The 14,050-nt window shown below is 31.9% G+C and overlaps 2 protein-coding genes across 4 annotated transcripts; one reads left to right on the top strand and one right to left on the bottom strand.

Annotated features, from left to right (window-relative positions):
- Positions 1 to 1,577: 1,577 nt before the first annotated feature.
- On the bottom strand, positions 1,578 to 13,516 carry LOC130623863 (uncharacterized). Of its 2 annotated transcripts, none has more exons than XM_057439396.1 (3): positions 13,416 to 13,516; positions 3,734 to 4,087; positions 1,578 to 3,002 (listed from the first exon to the last, which is right to left on the bottom strand). In XM_057439396.1, the coding sequence occupies exons 2-3, from the start codon at positions 4,057 to 4,059 to the stop codon at positions 2,090 to 2,092; spliced, it is 1,239 nt and encodes a 412-aa protein (XP_057295379.1). In that variant the 5' UTR covers positions 4,060 to 4,087; positions 13,416 to 13,516; the 3' UTR covers positions 1,578 to 2,089. The 2 variants fall into 2 exon arrangements, with proteins under 2 accessions (XP_057295379.1, XP_057295378.1); XM_057439395.1 differs by lacking the exon at positions 13,416 to 13,516 and adding an exon at positions 6,107 to 6,337.
- On the top strand, positions 9,652 to 12,155 carry LOC130623864 (circumsporozoite protein-like). Of its 2 annotated transcripts, XR_008981162.1 has the most exons (3): positions 9,652 to 10,019; positions 10,294 to 10,979; positions 11,679 to 12,155. XR_008981162.1 is itself a non-coding variant. In XM_057439397.1 (2 exons), the coding sequence occupies exons 1-2, from the start codon at positions 9,953 to 9,955 to the stop codon at positions 10,830 to 10,832; spliced, it is 606 nt and encodes a 201-aa protein (XP_057295380.1). In that variant the 5' UTR covers positions 9,652 to 9,952; the 3' UTR covers positions 10,833 to 11,140. The 2 variants fall into 2 exon arrangements, 1 of the variants encoding a protein (XP_057295380.1); XM_057439397.1 differs by lacking the exon at positions 11,679 to 12,155 and having other exon boundaries at positions 10,294 to 11,140.
- Positions 13,517 to 14,050: the final 534 nt, after the last annotated feature.

Raw genomic sequence — 14,050 nt, 5'->3', positions numbered from 1 at the left:
ACGAATGTTCGTGTTATCCGAAGTTCCAGTTAACCAGAGTTTTTTATAAGGAAGTATTACCAGAGCCCTAGGGACAAAGAAAAATGGTTTCGTGATAATGAAAGATTGAGTTATCCGGTGTTTGAGTTACTTGTAAATCTGAATATGATAGCATAATCAAATATCAAAGAAAGAAATTATAATTGGCTTTAGTAATTACTAGCTAAATCTAAGTTGTCACAAAAAACGTTAAATTAAAATTAAAAACAATCTTTGACATGCCTCGAATCTTATGTTTCGAAGAACATTATGTTTTAAAAGAATATTTTGCATGCAAATAATAAACTAGTCAAATCTTAAAAAATGCATGTCATATTGAATTTAGCACCGTGAGATAACGTATTCAACTTTCATATATGGGTATTTCATCAAGTAGCTCAAGAATGTGGTCAGTCTAGATAAACTTTTAATTCACCTCATAATTTTGCCCACTATATCAGTTCGGTTTTTTGCATAAAAAATTCAACGCTATTATAACCATCCCAATGGAGATGTAAAGTTCTTTAAAATTATTGAACAAAGGGTACAAAAATGTTGTACATATTCCAAGCCCATCAACTAATCCATACAATGCACAATAAAAAGGATATTTTGTCTGTAGTTTTCAAAAAGTTCTGGTAACAAAATAGCATCGTCATTTCCCCAAGAAATTGAACATAGAATCGTTGCAAGCAGAAGGAACACCAATTGGATTAACGTGTTTGTCATAAACGTGGATAAAAACATATTGCCATACTGCTAAAATCTTCTTATTGTAATAAGTATCTAGCAGAGGTTGCTGTAGTCTATTTGCTGCAAATGCGACAACGTATCGCAAAGTGAAAATAAGACCTAAATACACGTTAGGAATTTGGTTATTTTCCCCAAACTCTTAAATAGCTACAACAATAGCAACGGAAAAGGATCTGCATTAAAAACATGTCGCGAAAATTGCAAATATCTTCCCTTTCTTTTTAGCAGTTTTAACTGAAATCTGGGTCTTCGGAGATAGAAATGAATTTTAAATATTTTAAAAAAACTTTTTTTCTGCCAATGGAGTGTTGTTGTTTTTCTTACGTTTTAATTTTCACGCTTCTACAAGGTTTTATATGTTCAAAACAATAGGGAAGTAGATGGTCGAACTTACAGATTTTGATTACAAACTCCTCAAAAATAGTTCCTTTTTAAGGGGTCCTATATTTAAATTAATTTGTAGCTACTTAATCTATAAGAGAATTAAAAGTGGCAAAGTTATTAAAGTTCTTATTTTTTGGAAAAACTAGTTTCGTATTTAACGAAAACTTATCGGTGAATTAGATTTCTATTAACAAATAAGGAAAACTAATTACTTCTATAAATCAACAAGAAACTGTCCAGAGATTTTAAGGGGTCAGAGGTTTTAACAATATAAACGAATTTTATTGTCATGATCTTTCCAGCTTATATGCTCATAGGCAATAATTCGCAAAATTTTCGCTTTTGGCAAATGCTCAATCAATATTTTGTCGCAAAAAAACAAAAATATGTCAATTCCTTTATTCAGTTGAAAACTGTGTGGCTGCTAAGACAAGGTGAGAACCAGCTTCAATAATATATTTCTTACAAACATAAGATCTTTCTAACAAATTCAGTCTGTATAATGGGAGGTTTGAAATTACAATAATTTTATATAAAACTAATTAGATGTACCTAAAAAGAGTATACAGAATAATAACCTAATTCAAAACCTAAAATTTCAATGTTTTAAGTGACACTTTTCTTGCCATAAAGACTGCCATCACTAAGATTATAATAATAAACCAGGTTTTTTATTTTAATACCTGCCTTTACTGTGATATCTACATACATATACTTATATTTTGCATCATATAAGCTCGTTCTGGAACACTTAAAGTTTTTTATTAGGATTTATTAGGATTTAAACTACACTTGTTGGAAATATTGATTTTGAAACTAAAAAAATATAATAAAGAAATAAAATTTATTTTAGTTATTAAAACCTAAGTAATGACCTAACTAGTTTAGCTTGCATGGTGTGAAATATATTAAGATTACAAATAAAAATTGAACATTAGGGCACTTCAAATGAGTTGTATTTCAACAATTTTATTAGCATCTTAACCTTCATTCCATTTAGCTTCGATCCAAAATGAGTACCGTCAAAACTAAACACATCTTTTGTGATCGGAAAATAGTCAAACACGGAAATACCGTATTTAGCTAACTTTTCTGACAGTACTGCTGTGTAATCGAAGGCCTTCTTTGAGCCTTGATGTTTAGCGTAAGCAGCGAGTTTTGTTGGTCCATTAGTGTGTCCTCCCAACCAAAGAAATGAAGGCTTTTTGGTTTTGTTGAGTTTTAATTGTTCAACTAGAGGCTTCAAAAAGCGTTCCCACCCCCTTTCAGCTCCGAAAGATTCATGTCCACCAATATACACTAAAAACAATGGACGTTCTTCTGCCAAACGTTCTTTAACAATTTCTAAAACAGCTGGTAATTCTTTAAAGAGATGAGTAGCAAAGTAACTAGCCTTTATCTTATTTTTAGCATGTCTGCAATACCTATGATGATTAACTATATCTTTCCATTCAAGTAATAATTTAAGGCGACAGCCCGTTTCCGAAAACTGCATTTCATCTCTGCAAGGACTGAGGACGTCACTTGAAAGATTGTAGTTCATAGCACCATACGCGGCATCATCAGTCACATGTATCATAAAAGCTTCAAAGAAATGGCGCACAAGGGAATCCCCAATAAATGTAATTGAAGAGTATCTCTTTGATAGAAAATCGCATGTCGACAATGACGTGTAATCTTCTAAAGGGCAATAGGTTTCTTTCCAATCCATTAATTCTGGATTTATAATATTTGAATAATCTGTACAATCAGGTAGACATTTACAGTATTCCGGGCCGCTCCCACATTCCCCTTTTTGATCGTTACAACATGGTTTCGACGAATTTGCTGCACATTGACCTGGATACCTAAAAACAAACGGAAATGCTTGCATAATTTTCTTTCTACAGCAAATTACATCTCCATAGGTGTCTTCTTCACAATCTCCTAAGTAAGAAATTGAAAAACGTATATTGTTTTTACTTCTAACATCATTAGGACGTCTATGCTGAGAGTCTACTATGAAGCGAAATTCCCAGTAGCAAATAACATATGGAAAATCAATATTGAGTGTTGAAGCTGCTATCATACATTGCACATAAGTTTGTGCAAGAGCTTGAAGTGATTTTTTATAAATTATACAAAAGAAATGGTGCAAAATACACATTAGTTATGCTCACGCGTACAGAAATTTATCAGATGAGTGGTTAGCAAATTTCATTCTATTGTTGTTTATTTAAGATTGAACCAATCAAACATCGAATTGGCGTAAAATATCATGCGAAGGTCTTCAGCGCGCTGATAAATATAAGACAAGAGGAACAATTATAAGATTGACAAGATAGATCTTTTAAAATTTAAAAGAATGCACCGTTAATTCAATAAGAGAGTTGAAGACTTTTGGAAAAACCAACGGTTTAGCCGTCCTTTTGATGCCGTTATACCTGCCGTTCTCTACTATAATTTTGCGCGACAGACAGACATATACGGGTATTATAGCATAGAAACTATTTTTCTTCGCTTTTGTTTGAAAATTATTCAAGCGTAACTTTGATAATTAAATTTGTAGAAATGTAAGTTAAGTATTGACAAAACTAACCCATTGACAGGGTACTCTAATCCACATTTGGTGTCATTGCGAAGATTAATTAAGTGCTTTTTACCACGCCTCCACAGGACATAATCATTCATCGCATGCACTGTCTTCACGTAGAGTGGGGTAAGATCCTTACGCGGCACCCATTCACCTTGAATTAATTCAGTAACATTAAGAGAATTGCATTCTCTGGAACTGGAGTACATATGAATTGTAGTATTCATTCTCCATACTTCGATGTATCGATCTCTCATATAGTATGTAATTGGGAATATGGATAACAACATCAGCACTGAGAAAACATACTTGAGTAGGTTTACAAGCTGCATCTTTCAGGTTCCGGATTTTCAGTATTTACTAAAAAAAACAAATAAACAAATGATGGGTATTACGGAGAGATTTCTATGAACGCTCTGTGCTTTGAAATCTACGTAGACTATCCAAGACCTCCTATCGCTTAAATTCTAAACATTTCTTTTTCAATATAAAATGTTTTAATGTTTATTTCATGAGCCTGAGGTATACGTGCCGACCCAACTTGGAAGTACATGCAGTTGTTCAGAATGCGCGAGGATTAAAAGAAGTAGCAATCAGGCTTACATATACAATATTCCGGGCCGCTCCCATATTCCCCCTTTTAATCCTTACAACATGATTTCGACGAATTTGCTGCACATTGACCTTGATAAAAACAAACACAGATACTTTCATTATTTTCTTCCTACATTAAATTACATCTCAATAGGTGCCTCCGTTAAATTTCCTAAGTAAAGAATTGAAATACATTATTGTTTTTACTTTTAAACATCATTAGTTTATCTATGCTAAGGGCCTACCATGCAGCGAAATTCCCAGTAGCAAATGACATATGGAAAATCAATATTGAGTGTTGCAGCTGCTATCATACATTGCACTTAAGCTCGTACAAGAACTAGAACTGTTTTTTTTTTAATTATTCAAATGAAATGAAATTAAACCCTAAAGTTTTCTTTTTCATATCTATTAAATTTTTAATGTTTATTTTACGAGCCTGAAATGTACGTGCTGACCCAACTTACAAGTACATGCTAAAGAACGTTTGCTTAACTTTAAAACAAGTCTAGTATAGTTAATAGGGGAGGAGCGGGAAGGGAGAGGGTAGAAACTCAACTTAAAGCTTGCGTATAATGGCCTGACTGCAAGTCGACAAATGCGCCTAAAAACACAAATTTATTCCATAACTACCGATGAAATTTAACGCCCTTTGTGTAATAACAAATTGGCTTAAACCTTCCATTGATCAAGCGAAAATGAGATTCCCCATATGCTTTAATTTTGTCTATTATACCACCATCTGCTTAAAATTCAATAACTATGCTAATTTTTACAATCCGTTTAAATTTTCTGACACCCAAATAAAGCTTATTTAATATTCGTTTCGCTTTTTGCATAGTTCGCATGAATAACACCCAAAAAGTGCCCGAAAATCCAAAAACATCGGGTAACGGTATTATTGGCGCAATCAAGATTCTCGGAAAGGCAAATTTGTTTCGTTAAGGGTAACGAAACAAATTTGCCTTGTTAGTTTTAAGTCCTAAGGATAATCCTAATGAAAGTTATTACAGTTTCTCAATTATAAGGTTTTCATAGAGATTCTTATGGGTAATTTCGTGTAACAGCCAATATCCTAGGCAATGAGAGGTATGGGACCTAAATATTTGCCAGAAAAGTGTCTAATAAATAAACTTAAAACTTACCACAAGTGTTGTTCGGATAATAATAAACAATTTGCTGAAAACAAACTTAATGACGTCGGCATTTTTGGTGATGACGTCATAAAATTCGGTTAAATGAAGAAAAGAAAGCACTAACTTTGAAATTTTTTAACGATTGTATCATTGCGATGAATTTATTAACAATAATAATAACAACACAAAATAATATAGCAATACAAACTAACATGTCACATAAAGGTTTTAAAACATGTAAAAAACATTTTTTAGTAAAAATTCTTCTAGAATTATACTTTACGTAAAACAAAGTGTCGCCATGGCAACACTTCGGCATAATTTCAATAAAATTTTTTTAGAAAATAAAGCTAAATAAAAGTTAGAAAGAGTCACCGAATTTGAAGGCGTAATTATAAACTGAAATGTCGATGCAACTTAACTCCTATATACAGAACAATATTTTAATAAACACTAGCTTGTCAGAAGAACTGGACTTAGCCATGCTCTGTTAAGATCTACGTTTCAAGCCAAAATCCAAAAAATATGTTTGTTTAAGATTTGTACATAGCTAGAAAACATGACAATATTTTATTCTTAACATGCAAAGTATTTAAAAAGCATATTACAAAGTTTGTAGAAAATTAAAAGTGAAAAACGACCTACAAACCTACGAAATGGCCATCATTACATTAGATCATCCACCAAGCACGCCGCTAGAACTTTGAAGCGTACAGATGTTCATAATTAAAATGGCGTTAATTTTTTACGATTTTTAATTTTTTTTTTTTTGATAATACGATGGAGGTATAGAATAACAGAAGATAAAACTCACAAATCGCTCATTTAAATTCTATTAAAAGCGGTGTTCTTTGAAGCTATGCAAGATGCAAAGTTCATTGAATGTACACAAATTAGTGGCATGCTTGCATTTGTTTACGTTTTTTCAAAGCCATTAAAATAAAAATTCCCTGAAGGTTGAGGCCTAAGTGGCTTCTGAATTTTATTAACCAATCATTAAAAGTGAACATTGAAAGGACGAAGAAACTTCTGTATTCTTGAAAGAAAGTGGAAAAACGTCAAAAATGCGTGTTGCAAAAAATGGTTTACACGCGCCAAATACATGCGCCGTTGTAACACCATTAAAACCTCATTTTTTTAATTTGGCAGCCATTTTAGTTTTAAAATGATCTTTCACAACGAAACATACATTTTTTTTTAAACATAAATTGGTTTAATCACGATTTATGTCGCTTTCTTTGAAGATTGCTGAAAGTAAGCTCACTCAAAAGAAGACCTGCAAACCTGACACCATCACTTTCAAACTAAAATTGTCTCCGCAGCATGTTTTCGTTCTGGCGCGATTCCAAAATTATCTCACCCACAACGGAATGTTCATATTCAAGTTTATTCTATGAGAATTCATTGTTTTTAAGTCTACGCAAGTTTTAAAAGTTAAATCGAGTCATTTGTTAAAAAATTAATGCTTTGTTAATTTAATTGGTCAATAATGATAGTAAAGGCTCAATTGCATTTGACTGGATTTTCCGCTATAGCACAAAAAGCTCATGAGCTTTCTTGTTGCGCATGCGCACTTAGACAAAATCTAAAGTCTTTCAAAACGGGCATGCGGTAACGAAAAAAATCTTAAGCTTCTTGCGCTATAGCGAAAAATGAAGTCAAATGGAAACGAACCAGTAGAAAGAATATTATTATACGAATAGAATAAAAATAAATATAATAAATATAATAAATATAATAAATATAATAAATATAATAAATATAATAAATATAATAAATATAATAAATATAATAAATATAATAAATATAATAAATATAATAAATATAATAAATATAATAAATATAATAAATATAATAAATATAATAAATATAATAAATATAATAAATATAATAAATATAATAAATATAATAAATATAATAAATATAATAAATATAATAAATATAATAAATATAATAAATATAATAAATATAATAAATATAATAAATATAATAATAAAAGCAATAAAAAAAGATGCAAATAAAAAAGAATGGTAGAAATTAAAGTAAGAAAGAATGGAGATATAAAAGCGTATCTACCAACTTAAGCTTCAGTTACCATATCTTTGTAGACTGCTTCTACAAATCTAAACTCTCTTAAATAACTGTTATTTTCTACATTCCCAATGGTTATTAAGCGTCAACAATCACTTTATTTGTTCGCGATAAACGATAACACAAAACGTGATTAAACACCAAGGTTACAAACTTTAGAAGTTAGCTTCAATCTCTATTCTTGTTCTTCACAGAAAATTTGAAAACAATAGACACTAGAGTGTAATAGTTGTCAAAAATTATACAATATGGTAAACTATTTTTTTGTTTTGACAAAATTGCAATTTAAGGAGCTTAGTTATACAAACAGGGTCAAAATTTGGAGAAATAAGTTTCGCTAAAATATCTTTATTTATGATGTCGACAATAAAAGAAACGTCACTGCTAAATTAACCTCATTACAAAAAACTATATAAACTATCATCTCTTGTTTACCCAGCTAGCTTTTTAACCACTTCAACTGCATTTGACACACTTCAATTAATACACAATGACAGGGCTTTTAAGATCCTACATTTGTTAAGACCAATTTATTAACCATTATATACTGTCGTATATCTCGTTAATGACAAAAATACTCGGTAGCCCTTGATGTATCGCATTTTGTGTGCTTGTAACACAGTTACAAAATCACGCAGAGACAGCTTAGCTACCATTTTGCGCAGAGACGGACAAAATACTGGTCTGATTGATGTAGCGATATTAGCAAAGATAAGTTTTTGATATTGTTCTTGTATTATCTACCTTTGTGAGAGAATCATCATAAAATGATGTTATCTCGTCAGATAAACAAACTCTCCTTAATCTTAATTAGTACACTAGACCGTATCCGTGGATAAGACAACGGCTTCATCCGTCCTCCATGTATCACATTTTGTGTTTTCGCAGCACGACGTTTCTCTTGCAGACGAAGAGACAGAATGCGGCAATAATTATTATAAGAAGTATTGTTAAATATTTGCGCATTGGCTTAAAAAATAACGATGTAGTAATTAAAAAATCAATACATGACTAAGTTCGAAGTCGTTTAAAAATTGTTTAGTATGGTTGTAAATTTTTTTTAAAAACATTCAAGTCAAGAAAATCACGGTTGAAGTTATTACACGGTGGTCATGTAATAAGATAAATACGAATAGACACTGTACTATTAGTTTTCGTTATACCATGAAGATATACAGTCAATAAACCCGTTGAAAACTCAATTTGTGTAAATTTAGAGGAGACAGCCCCTTGGATGCAATTTTTAGTATTTTACGTCCTCCAAACTCTTTACAGGCTTTTTGAATGACAGTATCTAAAGCAAAATTAAGAAATTATACCTTCTTTCCGCATAATTCTTTCCGTCGAACTCCAAGATAGCGTTAGTCTTGGCGGATCTAGTCAACTGAAAAACGCCCTGTTATCAACACATTGATGGGAACCACGCGATTTAAAATTAACAATAAAGAACGGAAAAAGTGTGAAAAAAAATCTACTTTTTATAGAACTGGAAAATACGAAAAAACACTTTTATAACACATTTGTCAATTTTGCGTCGCATTTTATACAAGCTTCGTGCCATGTTAGTATAAAGAGATTAGTTTGCTTGACGCATGAACTTGAAGCAAGGTTTTTGTCATTGTCACTGCGTCAAAAGTAAGCTTACTTTACATCACAAGCAAATAAAAGGCGACCTAATATCTTAATTGTACAAGTTGTTCTTAGTTGATTACCTCATGTTACTATTCTATGGCAGGTTTTGTTCTTAGAAAAGTACCTTGAATGCTAAATTAAGACCCATTCTTCCTTAAAATTATTTATAACAAATAAGCCACCACATGCGATTAAGCCTTTGTGGAGTTAACTTACGTTGAGTACAAAAAGGTTCCTCACACATTCCATGTTAATGCTCGCATATTTTTTATGCCAATAGTCAACATGACTGACTTAAAAAAAGTTTCGGATAACTTTGTATTGAATTTTAATCAAATCAATAAATGTGCGCTATTGTTTTGTGATCCTGACAATATTTTTAAAAGGCGTACAAGTGCCCATTTGCAAATTATGCCCTCTCTTCCCCAGCGGTAGTATTTACAGTAAGGCAGAGGGAAGCCCACTAACTGGAGCATAATAACAGAAGCGGTAATCTAATTCGTGTTCAGAAATATATGACAAATTAGTTTTGTAGCACGTTCACGATGTGATTGCATAAGATACTGTGAAGGGATAATGCAAAAAAGAAAATGCTCTTATGTAGTTAGACCAATACAAATTAAAACTTTTGCTTTTCTGGCTTAGTGCTTTTTGCATGTATATTATGCCGCATAAATTTTGTACCGAAAATTTCCAAGGTTGATTACATCCAAAACTTCCTGTTTGGTGTTATAAAAAGCAACATATTTCTGCCGAAGGTTTGATATTAGAGATGCAAGCGTTTTTACTGATATTTTTTATCTACTTCATAACAATCAATAATGAAATCTGTTACGCAGGTAAGGTTGTATATTCCACTTATTCCATTTAATTTTTTTTTGTAGAAAGTAGAGATCAAACATGTTTTATTGTTGAATGTACACTTTTTCGCAAAACATAAAACTCTGAGTAATTAAAACGGTGTTGGAATTTGTTTCCGGCGTCGTCATGAATAGACCTTTGCTCTTTATGTGAAGCATAATCTCTAATTAACAGCGTAATTGAATATTAAATTTTCCCCCAATATATAGACAGATTGTTACATCGAGTTATATGATACGCCATCTATTTCAGGTGCCAAGCCACGGAAAAGTAAAAACAATGAAAATGATATTCCAGAAGAAACAGGATCGTCAGAGTTGAAAGTGCCAGGACCTGGTAAAGGACCAAGTTTGCCAACATTGAAAATTAATCCAAAAGCTTCAGAACCAACTGACCCTTCTGAGACTCCAAACACCCCAGAAGAAGCAGATGGTGATAATAATGAACCAAGTTTACCATCTTTGAAAGAGAATGCGAATCCTTCAGTACCTACTGATCCCTCTGCGACTCCAAACACACCAGGACAAGAAGATGGTTCTGGCAATGACCAAAGTTTACCATCGTTGAAAGGGAATGAAAAGCCTTCAGAACCTACTGACCCCCCTGCGACTTTAAACACACCAGAAAAAGAGGAACAAGATGAATCCGAAACAAATCTTTCCGATGCTCAACAATCCCCTCAAAATATACAAAAGGAGGAACATTCGGATTCATATGCTAAGTATATGGTAAGGCTGCCCGTTACCATTTCAGCATTTGTTGCCACTCTCCACTGCTACTTCCTGTATTAAAATGATCATAATTTTTTTTGTTTTCAGTGTTTTAAAAGCTATGAAAGGAAGTTCGAAGTAGCTATGAAAGTTGAAAAACAGGAAAAAGCTTTAGATGAATTGCAGAGATGTCTTAACAAGAAATGCGATGCTGACGGCGTGTGTTCTGTAAGTTTATTGGACATTTTGATGGGATTAAATCAATCTAATGGGTGAAATATACGCAGTATTTCGAGATATTTAAGTTCTTTGAAAAGTATTTACTTTTATTCACAACTAAAAATCCCGGCAAAAAACGTTCTTTACTGCCTAATGGGAAATTGTGAGAAGTACCTCCTAAATTGATGCAATGTTTTTAGTTAAAATATATTATAAAGTTTTTAAAAAAAACGTTTAAGAGATGAAAACAAGACAAATCATTCAATTTAAAATTCTTCAATAAATTTGACACATAAAAGCATTAAAAATCAAGGTATGCCAATCTGTGAAATTAACTTTCCGTAAAAAGTTAAGAATACGCTGATCCGCGAATTCCGCATAGTAATAAAACGATAAGGTTGATTGGTTGGTTTACCTGGACGGGGGATATTACCATTATTATCGCTGCGATTATAATGGCGTGTTTGATTGTAAAACCCGCGTGTTTTAAATTATCTCACAGACAGATAGCGCGTCTTATAATACAGACTAGTCGTTAGCCCGTTGAATATCCACAGAAAATTTCACGTTGCAGCAAAGTCAATTTCATTTGTCATTTTGTAGCTTGAATATTTCCTGCGTGGTTTACATGACCCCGTTTTGACTGACAGGCACACAGTGGCTCTGTTTATAAAGATATAGGTAAATTTATTTTCATTTCTTCTTTAGTGCAACGAGGATGTCAACGCATGTCTGATACACACAATGGCGTTGAATGAAAACAAAAAATGCTGGAAAGTCTGGCACATGTGCATGGAAGATTTCTGTGACGAACCCCTGTGATGGACGATAGGAAACTGTTAATTTTTTTGTAGATATAATGACGTCTTTAAATTTGTGTTCGTGGCAACTATTTGTAAAGAAAATTAAAAAAAATATTAAGACTATTTTTAGAATGATAACAATTTTTTATGTGTTCAATTGGAATAATCCGGTATGTTAATTTGTACAACATTTTTTTCAAAAGAAAGATTAGTAGTCGTAAATCGGATATATCGCATTTGCTATTTCATGCATCCGTAGCACGGTTGTAAAATTGCACAAAAACAGACAAAATACCAGTATTGTTAAAAACAGGATAGTCCTTAGTACATATTTCCCTAATCGGTACTTCGAGCATGAAGTAATTAAATTAACAACTGCGGGTATTGTATTTTTCTCATCGAAGTAGTCAAAGTTTAAAACGTTATTGAATTTTACTGTAAACTTTAATTAAAAAATAACCAACAATTATTAAAGAATTACTTTGGCAGTTATGTAAGCTTGGAATGTCAATATTTAAAAAATAGCTGAAACTAAGAAGTATGAATAAAAAAAGTGAGCAAGGCCAACTGTGGCGGCCATTATGTTTTTGCAGAGGAAGCTTATGTTCCGGTCACGTGATCCTGTCATATGTTTATTGTGTGGTTAGAAGGTGATAGTATCAACAAAGAAAATGCAGTTGAATGAAGATATAGAATTCCTCTTAAAATCTCTTGCAAAACAAAATAAGTAATAATTTTGAAAATTCATATATGTTGATCAGTTTTAAATTTTTTTACCAGGTACTTAATAAAGTGTTGATAAGGAATTATATGGGTCCTAGGGATAAAATAAAGACCAGACTTGAAGGCATATTTGATCATTTCTCATCACAATGACGTCATCATGTTGTCTTTTTACCTCAAACATCAATATTTTTGGTGGATCTTTTTTTATTTTTAAGGATAAATTAAGAAACTTTCGCACAAGTATGACGTCATTTTTTATCCTAACTACGCCAATAAATTTCATTTTTTATAAAAAGTTAATTTGTTTCCATTACATGAATAAACTTATCCAGAAAGAAAGCCATACCGTTAGTTATAATTAAGAAATTCAAATTTCTCGTATCAATGGTGAATGATAACATTTATACTTTTGCATAAACGTCTCACCTTATTGTATTTATATTCATTTATAGTAACTCGAGCATAGCTTATCCGGATAACGTGATGTAGATAAAGGTTTTTCGTAGCGCATCTACTAATCTTAGCAATGCACAAAGTAGCTCTACTTCAATTAGCTTTTGCCGATTACACTTGCCCCTCATGATCTAAGGTTCAGTCAGGGTCTACCATCCCTGGTAGAGACTAAACACAAGGATGTGTCATGACAAACATTTATATATGTATAAAAACTTTAGGAAAGAACTATAGATTAACGCACGACATTCTACGTAAGAGTAGGAATTAGCTGGACAAAATGAATATTTCATCACAGTCAACTACAAATCAATTTGTACATTTCAAAATGAAAATAAAGATTTGTTTCCTAAGACAAACACGTAACTGCGAATAACCTTTATAAAAAAGGGAAAATAGTTATTTATACGTGAAGGCAAAAAACTGATACTAAATTTTTTGTTATAAAATATTAATAGCTTACTGTGTTCTGATGCTGAGCAGTGTTTATGTGATGATGAACAACAACAACTAATTATTTCAACATATCTATATTTTGTTATTTTGTCAAGGTGCCATTCTCACAGTAGAACGTAAATTACAACAATGTAATTATTATTACATATAATTGTCAATCAATCAATTTATGTAATAACGGATTAAAACATTTCTAAAGGTATACACCTAATCGTTTAAGTATTGAGAATAGACTGGTCACGGTGTACGATTCTTCTTTGTTTTTTAAGTTAAATTTTCTACTAAAAGGCGATTAATGTACTGATAAATACCTAAACAGTTATGCCATCTTAGATTTTGTATGTGTAAGCATTTAGGTAATTTTTCTCCCACATGTAAACAAAACGTGCCCAGACAAACACAGTTTAAGCACATGTGATAATCCCTAACAACTCTCCTTCGTTATTCAAAATTTTTGTAACTGTGGTGGAGTGTAATGGATTGAGATGTAACTGAAACATCAACTGAAACAAAATTTTACGATAACGAACGTTTGCTACCATTTTGAAATAAATATACAACACAGGTAACTGTTAAGATAAATTTTCACTCAAAACAAAAACAGATCAAAACCTAACAATAAAAAAAATCTGATAGGCTGTC

This window comes from Hydractinia symbiolongicarpus, chromosome 13 (assembly GCF_029227915.1).
Source record: "Hydractinia symbiolongicarpus strain clone_291-10 chromosome 13, HSymV2.1, whole genome shotgun sequence".
Classification (NCBI taxonomy): Eukaryota; Metazoa; Cnidaria; class Hydrozoa; order Anthoathecata; family Hydractiniidae; genus Hydractinia; species Hydractinia symbiolongicarpus.
The sequence above is the reverse complement of the archived record's forward strand: the minus strand, read 5'-3'. Positions and strand labels throughout refer to the sequence as shown.

What these genes read in the sequence shown, in the direction of transcription:
- LOC130623863 (XM_057439396.1), bottom strand. Translation starts at nt 4,059, where the DNA reads ATGCAGCTTGTAAACCTACTCAAGTATGTTTTCTCAGTGCTGATGTTG. An exon ending in TTAGAGTACCCTGTCAATGG is followed by an intron (nt 3,003 to 3,733) that starts GTTAGTTTTGTC and finishes GTTTGTTTTTAG; the next exon opens with GTATCCAGGTCAATGTGCAG.
- LOC130623864 (XM_057439397.1), top strand. Translation starts at nt 9,953, where the DNA reads ATGCAAGCGTTTTTACTGATATTTTTTATCTACTTCATAACAATCAAT. An exon ending in TAATGAAATCTGTTACGCAG is followed by an intron (nt 10,020 to 10,293) that starts GTAAGGTTGTAT and finishes CATCTATTTCAG; the next exon opens with GTGCCAAGCCACGGAAAAGT.